General features: G+C 42.5%; 1 protein-coding gene and 1 long non-coding RNA gene across 3 annotated transcripts in view; one reads left to right on the forward strand and one right to left on the reverse strand.

Annotated features, from left to right (window-relative positions):
- Nucleotides 1-21,003, reverse strand: part of LOC122939215 (secreted Ly-6/uPAR-related protein 1-like) — a 41,737-nt gene extending 20,734 nt beyond the window's left edge. The window contains exons 1-2 of one of the 2 annotated variants that reach the window (XM_044295252.1): nt 20,896-21,003; nt 3,053-3,172 (exon numbers count right to left, since the gene is read on the reverse strand). In XM_044295252.1, the coding sequence (XP_044151187.1) occupies nt 3,053-3,172; nt 20,896-20,974 (199 nt within the window). In that variant the 5' untranslated portion in view covers nt 20,975-21,003. Of the gene's footprint in view, nt 1-3,052; nt 3,173-20,826 lie in introns of both variants that reach the window. The other variant, XM_044295253.1, reaches the window with a different exon arrangement.
- The window catches only part of LOC122939216, a 118,865-nt gene that overhangs the window by 62,016 nt on the left and 34,240 nt on the right, over nt 1-22,609 (forward strand). The window lies entirely within an intron of this gene.

Here is a 22,609-nt window from a genome sequence, read left to right on the forward strand (position 1 = left end):
CTCACTTCATCTCCAGTGGCTGGTTTCTCAGATTTCACTGAGGGTCACATCACCTGATGTCAGCTTCTCTCCCTGCTCTGATAATGTTTGTGCACAAGCCTGAGAGATCTGTACAGGAGAGGTCACTGTGCTGGCCACGCCCCCCTGCACTGCGGCTGCTGCTTATTGCTCTCTGCCAGGATTCTTAACCCCTTCAGCTGCACATTAAGGACTGAAGTGTTTACTGTGTAGCTGCAGGCAGTAAGGAGACAAATGCACAGGAGCTGAAAAAGAAGTTCTGCAGAGCATTGCAGGTAGGGGAAAGATCCTGTGTGTATTAGCCGTGTCATTGTACAGCTAGGACTTGTAGTTCTACACATGCATACATGCTGCTGAATCTCCCAGCAGGCAGACATGTCACTCAGAGCAGCACTTGTATTCACTCCCTTAACAGTGCAGGGGGAGGGGCAGAGATTGTTTTTATTGCAAGTAAACAAAGGGCCAGAAGAAAACCAGGGAAATTAGGAAATAGATATTTTTCTGCCTAAAACTTGCTTAGCTCAGTTATATATCGCTGACCATCAGATGTACAGTGCTATATCTTTTTTTTTCTCCATAACTTGGACAACCCCTTTAAGGGCAGATGCGACTTCTCTGTCTGTGAATCCACTCCTGCATCAATACACCTGGACGTGTAGCAGCCCCCTTCTCTCCTCCGCTGTGCCGCAATGACCCCTCTCCTCGACTGACGGTGTCACGTATCATCAGTATCCTCTTGCTGGGCCCTGTAATAATGTGCAGTCAACAACACCATCTCCAGAACGGACCTCCAAAAGTGAAGGAGAGGGCACAGCGGACCTCCGAAAGTGAAGGAGAGGGCACAGCGGACCTCCGAAAGTGAAGGAGAGGGGACAGCAGACCTCCAAAAGTGAAGGAGAGGGCACAGCGGACCTCCGAAAGTGAAGGAGAGGGCACAGCGGACCTCCGAAAGTGAAGGAGAGGGCACAGCGGACCTCCGAAAGTGAAGGAGAGGGCACAGCGGACCTCCGAAAGTGAAGGAGAGGGCACAGCGGACCTCCGAAAGTGAAGGAGAGGGCACAGCGGACCTCCGAAAGTTAAGGAGAGGGGACAGCAGACCTTCGAAAGTGAAGGAGAGGGCACAGCGGACCTCCGAAAGTGAAGGAGAGGGCATAGCGGACCTCCGAAAGTGAAGGAGATAGCACAGCGGACCTCCGAAAGTGAAGGAGAGGGCACAGCGGACCTCCGAAAGTAAAGGAGAGGGCATAGCGGACCTCCGAAAGTGAAGGAGAGGGCACAGCGGACCTCCGAAAGTGAAGGAGAGGGCACCGCACTTGCACAGTGTGCTATTTATTCATTTCTATGGGAGACCCACAAAAATGAATGGAGAGCAGGGTGGTTGTAACCATGGGAAACGAGCAGTGTAAAATGTAATGGAAAAATGAATCCAGCCAGCAAAGGAGGCAACATGGAGAATCACAATACATTAGGAAGTGCCTTGTATTAACTTCACCTACATGATAAATACCATTCATTTGCTGAAGTGACACAACCCCTTTAACCCCCTTACCGACATATGACGTAATAGTACGTCATGGCGACATTTTCACAGCCCCTGCTGTATCCGCCCGCATCGCTGTAAAAGCCGATGTCGGCATATAAACCTCTTGTATGCCACGGTCAGCGCTGACTGCGGCATAGAAGGTGCATGCGGAGGGTGAGAGAGCCCATCTGGTTCCTGCGCTACTGTGCACGGCATCAGGACCAGCCTTCTATGGGGGCCGAGGAGATCCCGCCCCAGGCCCGGTCTCCTAGGTAACCTGTTAGTGTATTACTCAGTGTAATGAATTACCAGTTCTATAAAAATATCACATGACCTAACCACTCAGGTGAACACCGTTACAGCAGTTTACCACCACATGTGGGGTGTTTCTGTAAACCGCAGAATCAGGGTAATAAATATTGAATTTTGTTTGGCTGTTAACCCTCGATGTGTTAAAGAAAAAATGGATTAAAATGGAAAATTTGCCCAAAAAGTGAAATTTTGAAATTTCATCTTCATTTTCCTTTAATTTTTGTTGAACACCTAAAGGGTTAACAAAGTTTGTAAAATCTGTTTTGAGTAACCTGAGGGGTGTCGTTTCTACAATGGGGTCATTTATGGGGGGTTTCCACTATGTAAGCCCCACAAAGTGACTTCAAACATAACTGGTCTTTAAAATGTGGGTTTTGGACATTTTCTTAAAAATTTAAAGAATTGCTTCTAAACTTCTAAGCCTTCTAACGTCCTAAAAAAAATTAATAACATTTACAAAATGATCAAAACATGAAGTAGACATATGGGGAATGTTAAGTAATAAATATTTTATGAGGTATCACTTTCTATTTTAAACGCAGAGAAATTAATATTTGAAAATTGCAAATTTTTAAAAATTTGGGGTGAATTTGTGATTTTTTTTATAATTAAAGGTGAAATATATTGACTCAAAATAATCACTGACATGAAGTACAATGTTATAAAAGAGAAAATGGCTGCACACCCTTATATATACAAACAATAGAGCCAAGAAATGGGGATCATTCTAAATAAAAGTGGTATTATACCTACTATAAATGAGTCAATGGAAGCTCTTAGCGCACATTTTTGATCAAACGTGTGTCGGGCCCATCTACCAGGCGTCAAGGTGGCTTCCGCACATGGGTCCCTAACACTAATATACCGCCTCTCTATGGACTTACCTAAGCCTACAATATTCAGGGGAGTGTAGGAACCAGCTACATAAGTACTCTGCTCAGAAGTCCCAGGCAGATGGGCGTGTTCAAGAGGCGCTACCCACTTTTTTCTTGCAGTATGAAGTACAATGTGTCACAAGAAAACAATCTCACAATGGCTTGGATAAATAAAAGCTTTACAAAGATATTACCATATAAAGTGACAAATGTCAGATTTGAAAAAAAAAATCCTGGGCAGGAGGGTGAAAACTGGCCCGGGGTAGAAGGGGTTAAGGATGTTTTTCTTATCCAGTGATTGCTATTTCCAGGAGCTCGCACTCACCGGTGTTTGGGCTCATCGTCACCGTCTTGCAGCCTTTCGCCTCTTGTGGACATTCCTTTATTTGGTTGCAGCTCTGGACTTCAGTCATTTCGTAACAAAAATAACACTGAAGAGACTGAGCTGAAGAAGGAAGAGGGAGAAATGGAAGTCACAGACGTGTTCAGTGCACAACATGGTGGACATCAGATTGGTACTACAATGCACAGCGGTATTATAGACAGAACAGTATTATAGCAGTTATATTCTTGTACATAGGAGCAGTATTATAGTAGTTATATTCTTGTACATAGGAGCAGTATTATAGTAGTTATATTCTTGTACATAGGAGCAGTATTATAGTAGATATATTCTTGTACATAGGAGCAGTATTATAGTAGTTATATTCTTGTACATAGAAGCAGTATTATAGTAGTTATATTCTTGTACATAGGGGGCAGTATTATAGTAGTTGTATTCTTGTACATAGGAGCAGTATTATAGTAGATATATTCTTGTACATAGGAGCAGTATTATAGTAGTTATATTCTTGTACATAGGAGCAGTATTATAGTAGATATATTCTTGTACATAGGAGCAGTATTATAGTAGTTATATTCTTGTACATAGGAGCAGTATTATAGTAGTTATATTCTTGTACATAGGAGGCAGTATTATAGTAGTTATATTCTTGTGCATAGGAGGCAGTATTATAGTAGTTATATTCTTGTACATAGGAGCAGTATTATAGTAGTTATATTCTTGTACATAGGAGCAGTATTATAGTAGTTATATTCTTGTACATAGGAGGCAGTATTATAGTAGTTATATTCTTGTACATAGGAGGCAGTATTATAGTAGTTATATTCTTGTACATAGGAGCAGTATTATAGTAGATATATTCTTGTACATAGGAGCAGTATTATAGTAGTTATATTCTTGTACATAGGAGCAGTATTATAGTAGATATATTCTTGTACATAGGAGCAGTATTATAGTAGTTATATTCTTGTACATAGGAGCAGTATTATAGTAGTTATATTCTTGTACATAGGAGCAGTATTATAGTAGATATATTCTTGTACATAGGAGCAGTATTATAGTAGTTATATTCTTGTACATAGGAGCAGTATTATAGTAGATATATTCTTGTACATAGGAGCAGTATTATAGTAGTTATATTCTTGTACATAGGAGCAGTATTATAGTAGTTATATTCTTGTACATAGGAGGCAGTATTATAGTAGTTATATTCTTGTGCATAGGAGGCAGTATTATAGTAGTTATATTCTTAACCATATTTCTTTTTATTGAAAGAAAGCAAAAGATCCGGGTCGAGACCCACACATGACATTACAATGGTAATAACAAATTTCCATACGATCAATAAGCATACACGTCATATGTAGACCATACAAGCAATCTTGCCTCAGTTAGTAAAAAACATTAAATAAAATAAAAAGGTAAAAAGGAAAGAAAGGGGGGGAACAATCAGGAGGGGGGGAGGGAGGAGGGGGGGGAAACGAGGAAGTGAGATAACCTCTGCTCAATCATGAAAAATTTCTATGGGCTTTCCATGGGGACCATAATTTTAAGAAGCGGGCACGTGAATTAGTCTCCCAATGCGCAAGCTCCTCAAAACGGTAAATCTGGTCCACCTTGTCAGTCCACATATGGAGAGTCGGCGGGGAGTCATTCTTCCACAAAAAGGGGATAAGTAACTTTGCTGCTGTAAGCAGCATCGTAGGGAGGTCATGCTTAGAGGGAGTGAGAGAGCTGTTAGGGCACCATAACAGCACTAGTTTAGCATCTATTGATACCCTTGTGTTGCATATTTGGTTAACCAATGCCTCAATTGAAGCCCAAAACGGTTGAATTTTGTGACAAAGCCACCAAATATGCGACAAAGATCCAATACTTGTACCACACCTCCAACACGATTCAGGGATCTCTGGGTTCAATTTATGCAAAAACTCAGGTGTCTTGTACCACCTACTGAGAAGCTTAAAGGAATTCTCCTGAATCCTCACACATCGACTGAAGCCGTGTGAGTGGGCCAGAATGGACGCCTTCTCCGGCTCTGTAAGAGACATGGAGAGCTCCCGTTCCCAGGAGACCACATAATGTAGCTCTGGGGGTAATGAAGAGAGTATTTCTTTATACATCTGGGATAATGGTCTAAGGGGGGGTTTAGTAGCCAAAACCTTCTTTTCAAGCCAGGAGGGGGAACTATTACTCGCAAAGGGCCCAGTACATTTTTTAGTGTCTCGTTTAAAATCTGCTAAGTGGAAAAAAGGCGCAGCTTTAACCTCAGGGAGGTCCACCACTGAATCCCAGTTCAAACTGCCATCCGGGAGAAGGACATCCCGCAGAGGAATGTCAGCGAGCTTAGACCAAATCCCGGAGGGGTTTAGCACAGAGGGGTGGATGTGGTTTTGTAATAAGCTAAGTGGCATACCAGGATTAGGGAAATTAAAAGTACGAGACTGAACCATTTTGGACCATTCAACCAGCATACCCTTCCAAACCGGAGAGGAGTAGGAGTGATTAGCCGAAATAGGCCTAATGCCCCACAAAGTAAGTAGTTCTTGGTTCGTGAACAGTACATTTTCAAGGCGGGAACAAAGGGAATTGGAGTGACGAGTCATGATAGCCACACATCTACAGAGCTGTACTGCGTTATAATATAATTTCACATCTGGCATCCCAAAACCACCAAACCGTCTGTCCCTTGTGAGAACCGAATAAGCTATACGCGGAGATTTTCCGTTCCACAGGAAGCGTGTGAATACTCTCCGTATTTCTGTAAAATATGAGTTTGGCAACCAAATAGGGAGCACCTGCAGCAAATACAGAAATTTGGGAAGAATAAAGGTCTTAATGTAGTTCTTTCTCCCTACCCAGGAGACAAATGGAAGTTTCAAATTTTGTAGATGCGTACGCACTGTTTGCAGAAGCGGTATATAATTAAGGGAAGCCAGATCCTGTACATTGGCCGATATGTGAGTCCCCAAATACGCAATGTCTCTGGAGGCCCAAGTGAATGGAGTGGCACGCCTGACAGCATTAATCACCGCATGTGGGCAGGAGACGTTAAGCGCCATGGATTTCCCATAATTAATTTTAAAATTGGATATAAATCCAAAGCTCTCGAATATAGACAGCAATTTGGGTAAGGCTTCCTTAGGATTGGAGATCATAACCAGTAGATCATCCGCAAATGCTGCAGCAACATGTGTATAAGCACCAATCTGAAGACCTTTAATATCCGGGTCCCCTCTTATTTTACACAAAAGGGTCTCCATTACTAAGACGAATAGTGCAGGAGAGAGGGGGCAACCCTGCCTCGTCCCGTTAGTGATGCGAAATGGTGGCGATAATGCACCGTTAACTTTGACCCTGGCAGAGGGGGATGAATACAGGGTATAAATGGCTGCAATGAATTGTTCTGGAAGACCAAACCTCGACAGGGTCCGCGACATATAGTGCCAGCTGACCCTGTCGAAGGCCTTTTCCGCATCGGTGCTAACCAACACTAAAGGCTTAGAGGATCTTTTGGCCCAATTCACAAGATGAAGAAGCCGTACCGTATTATCGGACCCCTGTCTGCCATGGACAAAGCCAACTTGTTCCTCATGGACAATGTCAGGAAGAACATCCTGAAGCCTTGTAGCCAAAATCTTCGCCCACCACTTCACATCACAATTAAGCAGAGAAATCGGTCTGTAGTTGCTGCAGCAAGTGGGATCCTTATTCTCCTTATGCAGGACAGTGATGTGCGCCAATAAAGAGTGAGGAGCTAGAGAACCTCCGGAGAGAAGATAATTGCACAAATCCCTGAAGCGGGGGATTAAAACGTCCTTAAAGGACTTGTAATACGTGATGGAAAAACCATCTGGGCCTGGGCTTTTGCCCGAGGGGATGGACTTGAGCACCTTATAAATCTCAGAATCAGTAATGGGTCTAGTTAGCTGAGACGCCTTGGTTGAAGATATAGAGGGAAGATCTAGAGTCTGTAAAAACTTATCCGTTGCCTCTGAAAGATCCCCAGCAGTGGACCCCTCAGGGGAGGGCAAGTTATATAAGGCTGCATAAAAGTCGCAAAATGCCTTGGCAATATCTGGAGTGGATTTATGCATTTCACCTTTGGAGTCCTTAATAGAGGAGACAAAGGAGTCAGAGAACTGCTTCTTAGCAATCGCCGACATCAGTCTGTTTCCTCTATCTCCATGTGCATAAGCTTTAAAACGTGAGCGTAGGACCAGCTTAGCAGAGGTGACATTCAATAGATTTCTTAAGCGTACTCTAGCTTCAGTAAGATCTTTCAGGCAGCGCTTGGCCTGTGACTCCTTGTGAGAGGATTCAAGGCGAGCAATGTCCGCTAGTACAGTGTCTAAGGCCTGCGTCCTCTGTTTCTTCACATGAGCTCCTAACGCGATAAGTTCCCCCCTAATTACTACCTTATGGGATTCCCACAGTATGGAAGGAGAAGGAGGGGAGTCAGGTGTATCATTAATTTTGAAAAATTCAGAAATGGATGTCTTAATTTTGCAAGCGTGGATGGGATCCAAAATCAATGTGTCGTTGAGACGCCATAAGCGTTCTTTTCTGAATGGTCCAGAGAGGGAGAAGTTAATAATAACAGGCGCGTGATCAGATAATGTGATACTACCAATCCGGGCCTCAGAGACATTGCGTATGTGCGAGTCAGACAAGAACAGGTAATCCAACCTATGGAAGGACGACTTGGCATGTGAATAGTATGTATAATCCCTGCCACTGGGATTCAAAGTACGCCATACATCCCTGACCTTCAATTTTCGTAGGGAAGTTTTAAGCCTCTTCAAAAGCCTATAGGACACAGACGGTCTGCCCACGGAGGTGTCCACCGTTGGCTCCAAGGCGACATTGAAGTCGCCCCCCAAAACTAGCAGTCCATCAGAGAAAGACGCCAATAAATCAAGGGTCTGAACGAGCCATGGTATTTGGCCTCTATTAGGCGCATATAAATTGGCGAACGTAACCGGTGAGTCGCTTAACACACCCTTCACAAAAATGTACCGTCCCTCAGGGTCCACTGAGGTAGCGGTGTGCTTGAATGGTAGACTCTTGTGCAGAGCCACACTAACTCCTCTGCTAGCTGAGTCATTCGTGCTATGGAACCACTGAACAAATTTCTTAGGGGGGAGGTTGGGGATTCTACCTGTCCTAAAATGAGTCTCCTGCAGAAAGGCAACTGAGACTTTGTCCCTCAGGAGAAGAGAAATAATTTGAGACCGTTTGCATGGCTCGTTCAGCCCATGAACATTTAGGGAGGCGACTACAATTGAAGACATATCAATATATGTTCATGAGAGAAACAGTACCAAATACCCAGGAAAGCAGTAAAGAGCACATGGTATGTATGAGCAGAGCAAGGGATATGAGGAAAAAGGGGGAAAGGTAAAAATAAACAGAAAATAAGAGATATAACAACCAACATGTGAAGCTGGTAGAAAACCAGCACAAAAAGAGTGAGTGCTTCACCTATCACCATCCACGACAGGGTTGGATTGGCGAGGGGGCAGGTAAAGCACCTCTAGGTCCACTACAAAAAAGGAGACCAAAGACATAAAACATTTCCAGCACCGGAAACGATCCGGTCATTCCCCTGCAGTTGGGGAGAAAAGATTGCCTACTGGGAGGCAGAGTTCCAAAACATCAGAAAAGAGTCCCGGTTAAAGCATGACTTCTTATAAAAACACTAGGCCAAAAACGTAGAACATTGCAAAAAGCAAGATGATCAGAAAAGGCCTCAACCGTCTATGTAAACAATAAGCCATGTAGCTGAGAGACAGTCATCGTCAATGTAGAAAAGGAAGGCAAGATACATTATTAGCAGCCCCTGCTAGCAGGCAAAAAACAACTAACGTCACCTTAGCCTGGGCTCATGTGAGGGCCCTGTCCATCTTGCTGCGACCAACGCGGTCCGGCTTACTTGCGGATGCCGTCTGCCAAGGAGACACCCGCGGCGGAATAGGTAAGGGGCCATCTTGGTCGGCTGGTAGCCACGAGGGAATCTCCACCGGAGGGACATCCAGGGACCTCCAAACTGACTCCAGGTCTGCAGGTGATCGCACTGTGAGCAGCTTTCCATTCCTAGAGACCGCCAGCCCAAAAGGGTAAAGCCACCGGAACGGAGTCGACGTCTTCCTGAGGACTTCTAGGAGAGGCTTGAACAGGCGCCGCTTAGCCAGGGTGGATGGCGCCAGATCCTGGAACATCTGTATCTGCGCGTTTTCGTATTCTAGCACCTCCATCTCTCTTTGCCTTTTTAAGAGGGCTGCGGTGTCTACATAGCTCAGTAGACCGCAAATTACGTCACGTGGTGGCTCTTGTGGTTTAGGCCTAGGGCGCAGCGCCCTATGTATGCGCTCCACCACGATCCCCTCCGCTCTGTCGGGCCCCAGCATAGTGGAGAACAGCTCTCGCGCCACAGTCGGTAAGGCCTCTGCTGCTATCGACTCAGGAAGGCCGCGTATGCGTATATTGCGCCGGCGGCTCCGGTTCTCCTGGTCCTCCAGTTTCAGGAAGGCCTCATTCAGTAGAGCCTTATGGGATGCTAGCACTTCTGATGCTTTACCTTCATAGGTTCAGATGGCGTCTTGCGTACCCTCCAGCGTGACCACTCTCTGGCCCAAGTGCTTCATGTCATCTTTGATGTCCGCCAAATCCTGCTTGAGAGGTGTAAGGGCCGACTCAAGGACCCGGCGAAGGGTCCGCTCTGATAGAGGTGGATCTCTGGGCCTCCTGTCCGAGGTATCAGAGCCGCTGCCCGCATCGGACAGCTCTCCTGCGTCAGAGTCCTGTGCAATAGACGCCGCCATATTGGCGCCTTTCTGTGCGGCAGCTCTCGGCGTTTTTCGGAGAAATTTCTCCATCTCAGGCTGTCTGGAGCGCTGTGGGGTAGACTCTGAGCTTCCTCTTGTCTTTTCTTTGCCAGGTTTCCCCATAATCAGGTAAAATCTAAGCTTTTATAGGGTAAATGAGCCGGAATGCTGGAGGAGCTCAAGCTCGTGCGGCCATTCAGCAGCGTGGCTCGGCTCCGCCCCCTATAGCAGTTATATTCTTGTACATAGGAGCAGTATTATAGTAGTTATATTCTTGTACATAGGAGGCAGTATTATAGTAGTTATATTCTTGTACACAGGAGCAGTATTATAGTAGTTATATTCTTGTACATAGGAGGCAGTATTATAGTAGTTATATTCTTGTACACAGGAGCAGTATTATAGTAGTTATATTCTTGTACATAGGAGCAGTATTATAGTAGTTATATTCTTGTACACTGGAGCAGTATTATAGTAGTTATATTCTTGTATATAGGACTAGTATTATAGTAGTTATATTCTTATACATAGGAGCAGTATTATAGTAGTTATATTCTTGTACATAGGAGGCATTATTATAGTAGTTATATTCTTATACATAGGAGCAGTATTATAGTAGTTATATTCTTGTATATAGGACTAGTATTATAGTAGTTATATTCTTGTACATAGGAGGCATTATTATAGTAGTTATATTCTTGCACATAGGAGTCAGTATTATACTAGTTATATTATTGCTTGCCTGGTGGTCGTTTCGAGGTGAACTATGGTCGTTCTCGATTTGCCGAACATGTAAACATCTGGCGATGTTCACACGCGCCATATTCTTTTGCATTGCGCCGAACTTTGACCCATGACACATCTATCAGGTGGGACAGGACAGTATATAATGCTCCCCCCTTAGTGCCTGTATAAAATAATGCCCCCTGAGTGCCAGTATATAATGCTGCCTCTCCCCCTAGAGCCAGTATATAATGCTCCCCCCCATTAGGGCCAGTATATAATGCTGCCCCCCCCCCCAGTGCCAGTAAAAAAAAAACATCTCACTCCAATTTTCTGCATCTATCTGCACTGCAGGCCAAGACTTCTTCCGATCTGTGGCCTGACTTACCACTAGAGATGGCCTTGCGGTTCGCCTGGCGCTTTCAAAATTCGCCAAACATGCGAACATATGGAGATGTCCGCTGGCGCCATATTCTTTTTCATTGCACCCAACTTTGACCCATGACACACATATCAGGTGGGACAGTACAGCCAATTGCGAAGTTTCAGCACATGGACACACCCCCACCCTATTTTACATTCTGTGTTTTGCCAGTGTAAGGAGGGGTTGCTGTGTGGAGCAGGGACAGACTGTTAAAGACACCAAATGATAGCTAATAGTGCCACAAAAGTCCTTTGTGTGTGGTTCTGCTGCAATACCGCAGCTATATAGAGGTACAAACGCTATTGGAATAACTAATTGCAAATGCTGTGATATACCTGTTGCCCCCAAAATACTGATTGAGGGGTGCAATATACCTGCTTCCACAAAATACTGATTAAAGGGTTTGATATACCTGCTTCCACAAAATACAGATTGAGCAGTGCGATATACCTGCTTCCACAAAATACTGATTAAGGGGATTAATATACCTGCTTCCACCAAATATTGATTGAGGTTTATGATACACCTTTTTAAACAAAATACTGATTAAGGGGTTTGATATAGCTGCTTCCACCAAACATTGATTGAGGTCTGCGATATACCCGCTTCTACAAAATACTGATTGATGGGTGTTATACATGCTTCAACCAAATAGGTGTTCAATATACCTGCTTCCACAAAATACAGATTAAGGCTCCATTCACACGTCCGTAATAATGGGTCTGCATCCGTTCCGCAATATCGGGAACGGGTGTGAACCCATTCATTCTCAATGGGGCAGAGCGGGATGCGGATAGAACAATATTTGCTCTCCACATCCACATTTTCGGAGCGCAACCCCGAACTTCCGGGCTTCAGTCCCGAACTTTCAGGCCGCAGCTCCTTAAAAAAATAGAACATGTCCTATTCTTGACCGCAATTGAAGACAAGAATGGGCAGTTCTATGGGGGGTGCCGATGGGTGTATTGCGGATCGGCACTACACCACGGACGTGTGAATGGACCCTAAGAGGATTAATTTACCTGCTTGTACCAAATATTGATTGAGGATTGCGATACACCTGCTTACACAAAATACTGATTAAGGGTTTTGATATACCTGCTTCCACCAAATATTGATTGAGGCCTGTGATATACCTGTTTCCAAAAAATACTGATTAAGGGATTCAATATACCTGTTTCTACCAAATATTGATTGAGGTCTGTGATATACCTGCTTCCACAAAATACAGATTAAGAGATTCAATATACCTGTTTCTACCAAATAATGATTGAGGCCTGTGATATACCTGCTTCCACAAAATACAGATTAAGGGGTTTGATTTACCTGTTTAAACCAAATATTGATTGAGAAGTGCAATATACCTGATTCCACAAAATACTGATTAAGAGGTTTGATATACCTAATTCCACAAAATACAGATTGAGGGATGCGATATACCTGCTTCCACCAAATAATGATTAAGGGGTTCTATTTACCTGCTTCCACAAAATAATGATTAAGGGGATAGATATACCTGCTTCCACAAAACACTGATAAGGGGTTTGATATACCTGCTTCCACAAAATACGGATAAGGGGTTTGATATACCTGCTTCCACCAAATATTGATTGAGGGGTGCGATATGCCTGCTTCCACAACGTACTTATTAAAGGGAATGATATACCTGATTCCACAAAATACAGATTGAGGGTTGCGATATACCTGCTTTCACCAAATATTGATTAAGGGATTCTCTATATCTGCTTCCACAAAATACGGATTGAGGGGTGTGATATACCTGCTACCACCAAATATTGATTAAGGGGTTCTATATACCTGTTTCCACAAAATACTGATTGAGGGTTGCGAAATACCTGCTTCCACCAAATACTGATTGAGGCCAGTGATACACCTGCTTCCACAAAATATTAATTGAGGGGTGCGATCTTCCTGCTTCCACCAAATATTGATTAAGGGATTCTATATATCTGCTTCCACAAAATACTGATTGAGGGGTGCGATATACCTGCTACCACCAAATATTGATTAAGGGGTTCTATATACCTGTTTCCACAAAATACTGATTGAGGGGATTGATATACCTGCTTCCACCAAATATTGATTAAGGGATTCTCTATATCTGCTTCCACAAAATACGGATTGAGGGGTGTGATATACCTGCTACCACCAAATATTGATTAAGGGGTTCTATATACCTGTTTCCACAAAATACTGATTGAGGGTTGCGAAATACCTGCTTCCACCAAATACTGATTGAGGCCAGTGATACACCTGCTTCCACAAAATATTAATTGAGGAGTGCGATCTTCCTGCTTCCACCAAATATTGATTAAGGGATTCTATATATCTGCTTCCACAAAATACTGATTGAGGGGTGCGATATACCTGCTACCACCAAATATTGATTAAGGGGTTCTATATACCTGTTTCCACAAAATACTGATTCAGGGGATTGATATACCTGCTTCCACCAAATATTGATTAAGGGGTTTCTAAATACCTGCTTCCACAAAATACTGTTTGAGGGGTGCGATATACCTGCTTCCACCAAATATTATTAAGGGTTTAAATATACCTGCTTCCACAACATACTGATTAAGGGAATTGATATACCTGCTTCCACAAAATACTGATTAAGGGGATTAATATAACTGCTTCCACCAAATATTGATTGAGTCCTGCGATACACCTGCTTCCGCAAAATACAGATTAAGTAGTGCGATATACCTGCTTCCACAAAATACTGATTAAGTGGTTTTTATATACCTGCTTCCACAAAATACTGATTGAGGGGTGCGATAGACCTGCTTTCACAAAATATTGATTAAGGAGTTATATATACCTGTTTACACAAAATACTGATTGAGGGGTGCTATATACCTGCTTTCACAGAATACTGATTAAGGGGTTTGATATGCTTGCTTCCACAAACTACAGATTGAGGGGTGCGATATACCCTTTTCAAGCAAATATTGATTAAGGGGTTCTATATACATTCTTCCACAAAATACTGATTAAGGGGATTGATATACCTGCTACCACAAAATACTGAATAAGCGGTTTGATATACAAACCGGATTCCAAAAAAGTTGGGACACTATACAAATCGTGAATAAAAACTGAATGCAATGATGTGGAGATGCCAACTTCTAATATTTTATTCAGAATAGAACATAAATCGCGGAACAAAAGTTTAAACTGAGAAAATGTACCATTTTAAGGGAAAAATATGATAAATCAGAATTTCATGGTGTCAAAAAATCCCCAAAAAGTTGGGACAAGGCCCTTTTCACCACTGTGTGGCATCTCCCCTTCTTCTTACAACACTCAACAGACGTCTGGGGACCGAGGAGACCAGTTTCTCAAGTTTAGAAATAGGAATGCTCTCCCATTCTTGTCTAATACAGGCCTCTAACTGTTCAATCGTCTTGGGCCTTCTTTGTTGCACCTTCCTCTTTATGATGCGCCAAATGTTCTCTATAGGTGAAAGATCTGGACTGCAGACTGGCCATTTCAGTACCCGGATCCTTCTCCTACGCAGCCATGATGTTGTGATTGATGCAGAATGTGGTCTGGCATTATCTTGTTGAAAAATGCAGGGTCTTCCCTGAAAGAGATGACGTCTGGATGGGAGCAGATGTTGTTCTAGAACCTGAATACATTTTTCTGCATTGATGGTGCCTTTCCAGACATGCAAGCTGCCCATGCCACACGCACTCATGCAACCCCATACCATCAGAGATGCAGGCTTCTGAACTGAGCGTTGATAACAACTTGGGTTGTCCTTGTCCTCTTTGGTCCGGATGACATGGCGTCCCAGATTTCCAAAAAGAACTTCGAATCGTGACTTGTCTGACCACAGAACAGTCTTCCATTTTGCCACACTCCATTTTAAATGATCCCTGGCCCAGTGAAAACGCCTGAGCTTGTGGATCTTGCTTAGAAATGGCTTCTTCTTTGCACTGTACAGTTTCAGCTGGCAACGGCGGATGGCACGGTGGATTGTGTTCACTGACAATGGTTTCTGGAAGTATTCCTGAGCCCATTCTGTGATTTCCTTTACAATAGCATTCCTGTTTGTGGTGCAGTGTCGTTTAAGGGCCCGGAGATCACGGGCATCCAGTATGGTTTTACGGCCTTGACCCTTACGCACAGAGATTGTTCTAGATTCTCTGAATCTTCGGATGATGTTCTGCACAGTTGATGATGATAGATGCAAAGTCTTTGCAATTTTTCGCTGGGTAACACCTTTCTGATATTGCTCCACTATCTTTCTGCGCAACATTGTGGGAATTGGTGATCCTCTACCCATCTTGGCTTCTGAGAGACACGGCCACTCTGAGAAGTTCTTTTTATACCCAATCATGTTGCCAATTGACCTAATTAGTGTTAATTGGTCTTCCAGCTCTTCGTTATGCTCAAATTTACTTTTTCCAGCCTCTTATTGCTACTTGTCCCAACTTTTTTGAATCAACGTATTTTTCCTTTAAAATGATACATTTACTCGGATTAAACGTTTGATCCGTCATCTACGTTCTATTACAAATAAAATATTGACATTTGCCATCTCCACATCATTGCATTCGGTTTTTATTCACAATTTGTTTAGTCTCCCAACTTTTTTGGAATCTGGTTTGTACCTGCTGCCACAAAATGCTGGTTAAGGGGATTGATATACCTGCTTCCACCAAATATTGTTTGAGGCCTGCGATACACCTGCTTCCACAAAATACTGATTAGGGGGATTGATATAGCTGCTTCCACCAAATTTTTATTAAGGGGTTCAATATACCTGACTCCACAAAATACTGATTGAGGGGTGCGATATACCTGCTTCCACAAATAGTGCTCTTCTTTAGGGACTTTGGAACAGGGTCATTTTGAAAATGACAGAAAGAGGAATAGGCAGGCCGTTCGGCAGGGGTGGTAGGGGTCGTGCAGGTGCACCAGGCTGGAGCCTAAGTGGGAAGTTGGAGAAGGTGCATGCGAGTACGTCAAAAGACGCACTTAGCCTTCTGCTTCTGCACCCTCCTCACTCTCTGCTGTGTGCACCCCCAAAGACACCACCACCATAGCCCCTCCACTCGAGTCAAAGGAATTATTTTCCCATCCATTCCCAGACCTTACCGATGAGCAGCCATTCTTGGCATCGGATTAGGAAGAGGAGGTAGCAACAGGCCAGCGGTCTGATGACAGTACCCAGACCCGCCTCATTGTTGCTGCCTACTCCCAGATCTCTAATGTCAGTGGTGGTGAAGGTGACGATGATGACGTGTTGATGGACATCACATGCGTGACAACAAGAGAGGAAGAGGAGGGGAGTTCAGAGGGAGAGACAGAGCAGCAGATAAGGAGGAGAAGCAGGCAGAACTCGAAGTGCATCGGAGGCAAAAAGCAGACTGCAAATGTATCTGGAGTGAGCCATCCACTATGCACTTCTTGCGCTCCCAGTACGCCGGCATATGGCTTTGCAGTGTGGACTTTTTTTTTATGTGTCAGCTGTTGAAAATAGTGTTGCCATCTGTAGCCTGTGCTGTCAACGCATAAGTCACGATAAGCCCAACACTAACCTAGGGACGACTTACTTAAGAAGGCACCTGGCCTCCCATCATCGAGCCCAGTGACAACGCCGTCAGAACCCACAAAGCTCCACTCCCGGCGCTCCACGTCCTGCCTCTTCTCCTTCTCCTCTCTCCTCCCATTTGTCCTCCACCTTCCATCGTGCCATCGACGCATTCATCTGGCAGAAGACAGGCTTCCATGGACCAAATGTTAGAGCGTAAAATGTTGATAACGCCAGATAACCCTCTTGCCCAACAGCTGACCGCTGTTTTGTCGGAACTGCTAGCCCACCAACCACTGCCATATAAACTGATGGACTCGGAGGACTTAGAAAATCTTGTACATAGGAGCAGTATTATAGTATTTATATTCTTGTATATAGGAGGCAGTATTATAGTAGTTAGATTCTTGTACATAGGAGCAGTATTATAGTAGTTATATTCTTGTACATAGTATTATTGTAGTTATATTCTTGTACATAGGAGCAGTATTATAGTAGTTATATTCTTGTACATAGGAGCAGTATTATAGTAGTTATATTCTTGTACATAGGCGCAGTATTATAGTAGTTATACTCTTGTACATAGGAGCAGTATTATAGTAGTTATATTCTTGTATATAGAAGCAGTATTATAGCAGTTATATTCTTGTACATAGGAACAGTATTATAGTAGTTATATTCTTGTACATAGGAGCGAGTATTTAAGTAGTTATATTCTTGTACATAGGAGGCAGTATTATAATAGTTATAATCTTCTACATAGGATCAGTATTATAGTAGTTATTTTCTTGTACATAGTAGGCAGTATTATAGTAGGTATATTCTTGTACATAGGAGGCAGTATTATAGTAGTTATATTCTTTTATATAGGTGTAGTATTATAATAGTTATATTCATGTACATAGGAGGCAGTATTATAGCAGTTATAATCTTGTACATAGGAGGCAGTATTATAATAGTTATTATCTTGTACATAGGATCAGTATTATAGCAGTTATATTCTTGTACATAGGAGGCAGTATTATAGCAGTTATAATCTTGTACATAGGCGACAGTATTATAATAGTTATAATATTGTACATAGAATCAGTATTATAGAAGTTATATTCTTGTACATAGGAGCAGTATTATAGTAGTTATATTCTTGTACATAGCAGCAGTATTATAGTAGTTATATTCTTGTACATAGGAGTAGTATTATAGTAGTTATATTCTTGTACATAGGAGCAGTATTATAGTAGTTATATTCTTGTACATAGGAGTAGTATTATAGTAGTTATATTCTTGCACATAGGAGCAGTATTATAGTAGTTATATTCTTGTACATAGGATCAGTATTATAGTAGTTATATTCTTGTACATAGGAGCAGTATTATAGTAGTTATATTATTGTACATAGGAGGGAGTATTATAGTAGTTATATTCTTGTACATAGGATCAGTAGTATAGTAGTTATATTCTTGTACATAGGAGCAGTATTATAGTAGTTATATTCTTGTACATAGGAGGGAGTATTATAGTAGTTATATTCTTGTACATAGGAGGCAGTATTATAGTAGTTATATTTCTGTACATAGGAGCAGTATTATAGTAGTTATATTCTTGTACATAGGCGCAGTATTATAGTAGTTATACTCTTGTACATAGGAGCAGTATTATAGTAGTTATATTCTTGTATATAGAAGCAGTATTATAGCTGTTATATTCTTGTACATAGGAACAGTATTATAGTAGTTATATTCTTGTACATAGGAGGCAGTATTATAATAGTTATAATCTTGTACATAGGATCAGTATTATAGTAGTTATTTTCTTGTACATAGGAGGCAGTATTATAGTAGTTATATTCTTTTATATAGGTGTAGTATTATAATAGTTATATTCATGTACATAGGAGGCAGTATTATAGCAGTTATAATCTTGTACATAGGAGGCAGTATTATAATAGTTATTATCTTGTACATAGGATCAGTATTATAGCAGTTATATTCTTGTACATAGGAGGCAGTATTATAGCAGTTATAATCTTGTACATAGGCGGCAGTATTATAATAGTTATAATATTGTACACAGTGACTGCACCAGCAGAATAGTGAGTGCAGCTCTGGAGTATAATACAGGATGTAAGTCAGGATCAGTACAATATAAGTAATGCAATATATGTGCACAGTGACTCCACCAGAAGAATAGTGAGTGCAGCTCTGGAGTATAATACAGGATGTAACTCAGGATCAATACAGGATAAGTAATGTATGTACACAGTGACTGCACCAGCAGAATAGTGAGTGCGGCTCTGGGGTATAATACAGGATGTAACTCAGGATCAGTACAGGATAAGTAATGTATGTACACAGTGACTGCACCAGCAGAATAGTGAGTGCAGCTCTGGAGTATAATACAGGATGTAACTCAGGATCAATACAGGATAAGTAATGTATGTACACAGTGACTGCACCTGCAGAATAGTGAGTGCAGCTCTGGAGTATAATACAGGATGTAAGTCAGGATCAGTACAATATAAGTAATGCAATATATGTGCACAGTGACTCCACCAGAAGAATAGTGAGTGCAGCTCTGGAGTATAATATAGGATGTAACTCAGGATCAGTACAGGATAAGTAATGTATGTACACAGTGACTGCACCAGCAGAATAGTGAGTGCAGCTCTGGAGTATAATATAGGATGTTATTTAGGATCAGTACAGGATAAATAATATATGTACATGGTGACTGCACCAGCAGAATAGTGAGTGCAGCTCTGGAGTATAATACAGGATGTTATTTAGGATCAGTACAGGATAAGTAATGTATGTACACAGTGACTGCACCAGCAGAATAGTGAGTGCAGCTCTGGAGTATAATATAGGATGTAACTCAGGATCAGTACAGGATAAGTAATGTAATGTATGTACACAGTGACTGCACCAGCAGAATAGTGAGTGCAGCTCTGGAGTATAATACAGGATGTAACTCAGGATCAGTACATGATAAGTAATGTATGTACACAGTGACTGCACCAGCAGAATAGTGAGTGCAGCTCTGGAGTATAATACAGGATGTAACTCAGGATCAGTACAGGATAAGTAATGTATGTGCACAGTGACTGCACCAGCAGAATAGTGAGTGCAGCTCTGGAGTATAATACAGGATGTAACTCAGGATCAGTACAGGATAAGTAATGTATGTACACAGTGACTGCACCAGCAGAATAGTGAGTGCAGCTCTGGAGTATAATACAGGATGTAACTCAGGATCAGTACAGGATAAGTAATGTATGTACACAGTGACTGCACCAGCAGAATAGTGAGTGCAGCTCTGGAGTATAATACAGGATGTAACTCAGGATCAATACAGGATAAGTAATGTATGTACACAGTGACTGCACCAGCAGAATAGTGAGTGCAGCTCTGGAGTATAATACAGGATGTAACTCAGGATCAGTACAGGATAAGTAATGTATGTACACAGTGACTGCACCAGCAGAATAGTGAGTGCAGCTCTGGAGTATAATACAGGATGTAACTCAGGATCAGTACAGGATAAGTAATGTATGTACACAGTGACTGCACCAGCAGAATAGTGAGTGCAGCTCTGGAGTATAATACAGGATGTAACTCAGGATCAATACAGGATAAGTAATGTATGTACACAGTGACTGCACCAGCAGAATAGTGAGTGCAGCTCTGGAGTATAATACAGGATGTAACTCAGGATCAATACAGGATAAGTAATGTATGTACACAGTGACTGCACCAGCAGAATAGTGAGCGCAGCTCTGGAGTATAATACAGAATGTAACTCAGGACCATTACAGGATAAGTAATGTATGTAAACAGCAACTGCACCAGCAGAATAGTGAGTGCAGCTCTGGGGTGTAAGGGAATATCCACACTGCACCAGCAAACGTGTTTAGTTTTGTTGTACCTGCTGTTACAGATTCATTACAAAATTCACTCATTTATATATGAAGGGCAGCTGAACAATATCACAATCTGCTGTTAAAGTGAAAGAAATAAAATGGCTGTCACCATTCTTTACACTGCATGTAGCATTCAGAGGTCTAGAGAAGATAAAGTAGATTGAAAAATTGTTTATATTGTAATGTGTTTTTTTTTTTCTGTCAGTCACCTATTATCTATCTATCTATCTATCTATCTATCTATCTATCTATCTATCTATCCATCCTTCTGTCATTAGAACATTTCCAGTCTCTTACCCACATCCACAGTTAGAGCCACAGCCAGGAGGCAGGTGATCACAAGTCCTCTCATCTCTGCGTCCTCACCTGTAATAAGAGCACTGTGTATGTAAGGCTTGATACTCCTAAGGCTCAGCCGTCCCCTCCTGATTATCACATCAACCATAAGATATAAAGGGTATACTGCATCGTGGCATAACGAATTACGTGCTAATTATCAGGTTGTGTGTCCTCTCGCATCAGACCCATAATTATCCAATTTATCTGTAATGTTCCTGCCACTGGTTCAAATTATGAATATTCAGTAATTACAAAGAGACATTCAATTAATAGTAATAAGTGAACCTATTTACAAGAAAAGTCAGAGTAACCATTTATAAGGCTGAATACAGCCCTCTGTCCATCCAGTTCTGCCTGTTATCCTGCAAGTTGATCCAGAGGAAGGCAAAAAAAAAAAAAACTGCGAGGTAGAAGCCAAAAAATTCCTTCCCGACTCCAATCAGACATCAGAATAACTCCCTGGATCAGCGACCCCTCTCTAGTAGCTATAGCCTGTAATATTATTACACTCCAGAAATACATCCAGGCCCCTCCTGAATTCCGTTATTGTACTCACCATCACCACCTCCTCAGGCAGAGAGCTCCATAGTCTCACTGCTCTTACCGTAAAGAATCCTCTTCTATGTTTGTGTACAAACCTTCTTTCCTCCAGACGCAGAGGATGTCCCCTCGTCACAGTCACAGTCCTGGGGATAAATAGATGATGGGAGTGATCTCTGTACTGATATAGTTATACATAGTAATTAGATCTCCCCTAAGTCGTCATTTTTCAAAATTAAATAACCCACTGCCCAAACACTAATGTTCTTCACCGCAATGTGTTACTGGACAGCAAATCTTTGATATTTAAAATTAAAAAAAGTTATAAATTAGCAAAGGCAACCGATGAATAGTCATGGGGATAGTGCTGGTATCAGAGTAGTAGTCAGGGGGACCGTGCTGGTGTCAGAGAAGTAGTAAGGGGGACCGTGCTGGTGTCAGAGGAGTAGTCATGGGGGTCATGCTGGTGTCAGCGGAGTAGTGATGGGGTTGTCCTGGTGTTAGAGGAGTAGTCATTTGGGTAGTGCTGGTGTCAGAGGTGTAGTCATGGGGGTCATGCTGGTGTCAGAGGAGTAGTCATGGGGGTTCTGCTATTGACAGAGGAGTAGTTATGGGGGTACTGTAGTGCTGGTGTCAGAGGAATAGTCATGGGGGCCTTGCTGGTGTAAAAGGAGTAGTCACGGGGGTCATGCTGATGTCATAGGAGTAGTCATTAGAGCCGTGTTGGTTTCAGAGTAGTAGTCATTGGGGCCGTTCTGGTCTCATTAGAGTAGTCATGGGCATAGTGCTGGTGTCAGAGGAGTAGTCATGGGGCCGTGCTGGTGTCAGAGGAGTGGTCATGGGGGTCATGCTGGTGTCAGAGGAGTAGTCATTGGGGTTATGCTGGTGTCAGAGGAGGAGTCATTGGGACCATGCTGGTGTCAGAGGAGTAGTTATTGGGGTCATGTTGGTCTCATTAGAGTAGTCAGGTGGGTAGTGCTGGTGTTAGAGGAGTAGTCATGGGGGTAGTGCTGGTGTCAGAGGAGTAGTCATGGGGGTCATGCTGGTGTCAGAGAAATAGTCATGGGGGTCATGCTGGTCTCAGAGGAGTACTCATGTGGTTCGTGCTGGTGTCAGAGGAGTAGTCATGGGGTTAGTGCTGGTGTCAGAGGAGTAGTCATGGGGCCATGCTGGTGTCAGAGGAGTAGTCAAGGGGGTCATA

This window comes from Bufo gargarizans, chromosome 5 (genome assembly GCF_014858855.1).
Source record: "Bufo gargarizans isolate SCDJY-AF-19 chromosome 5, ASM1485885v1, whole genome shotgun sequence".
In the NCBI taxonomy this organism is placed as follows: Eukaryota; Metazoa; Chordata; class Amphibia; order Anura; family Bufonidae; genus Bufo; species Bufo gargarizans.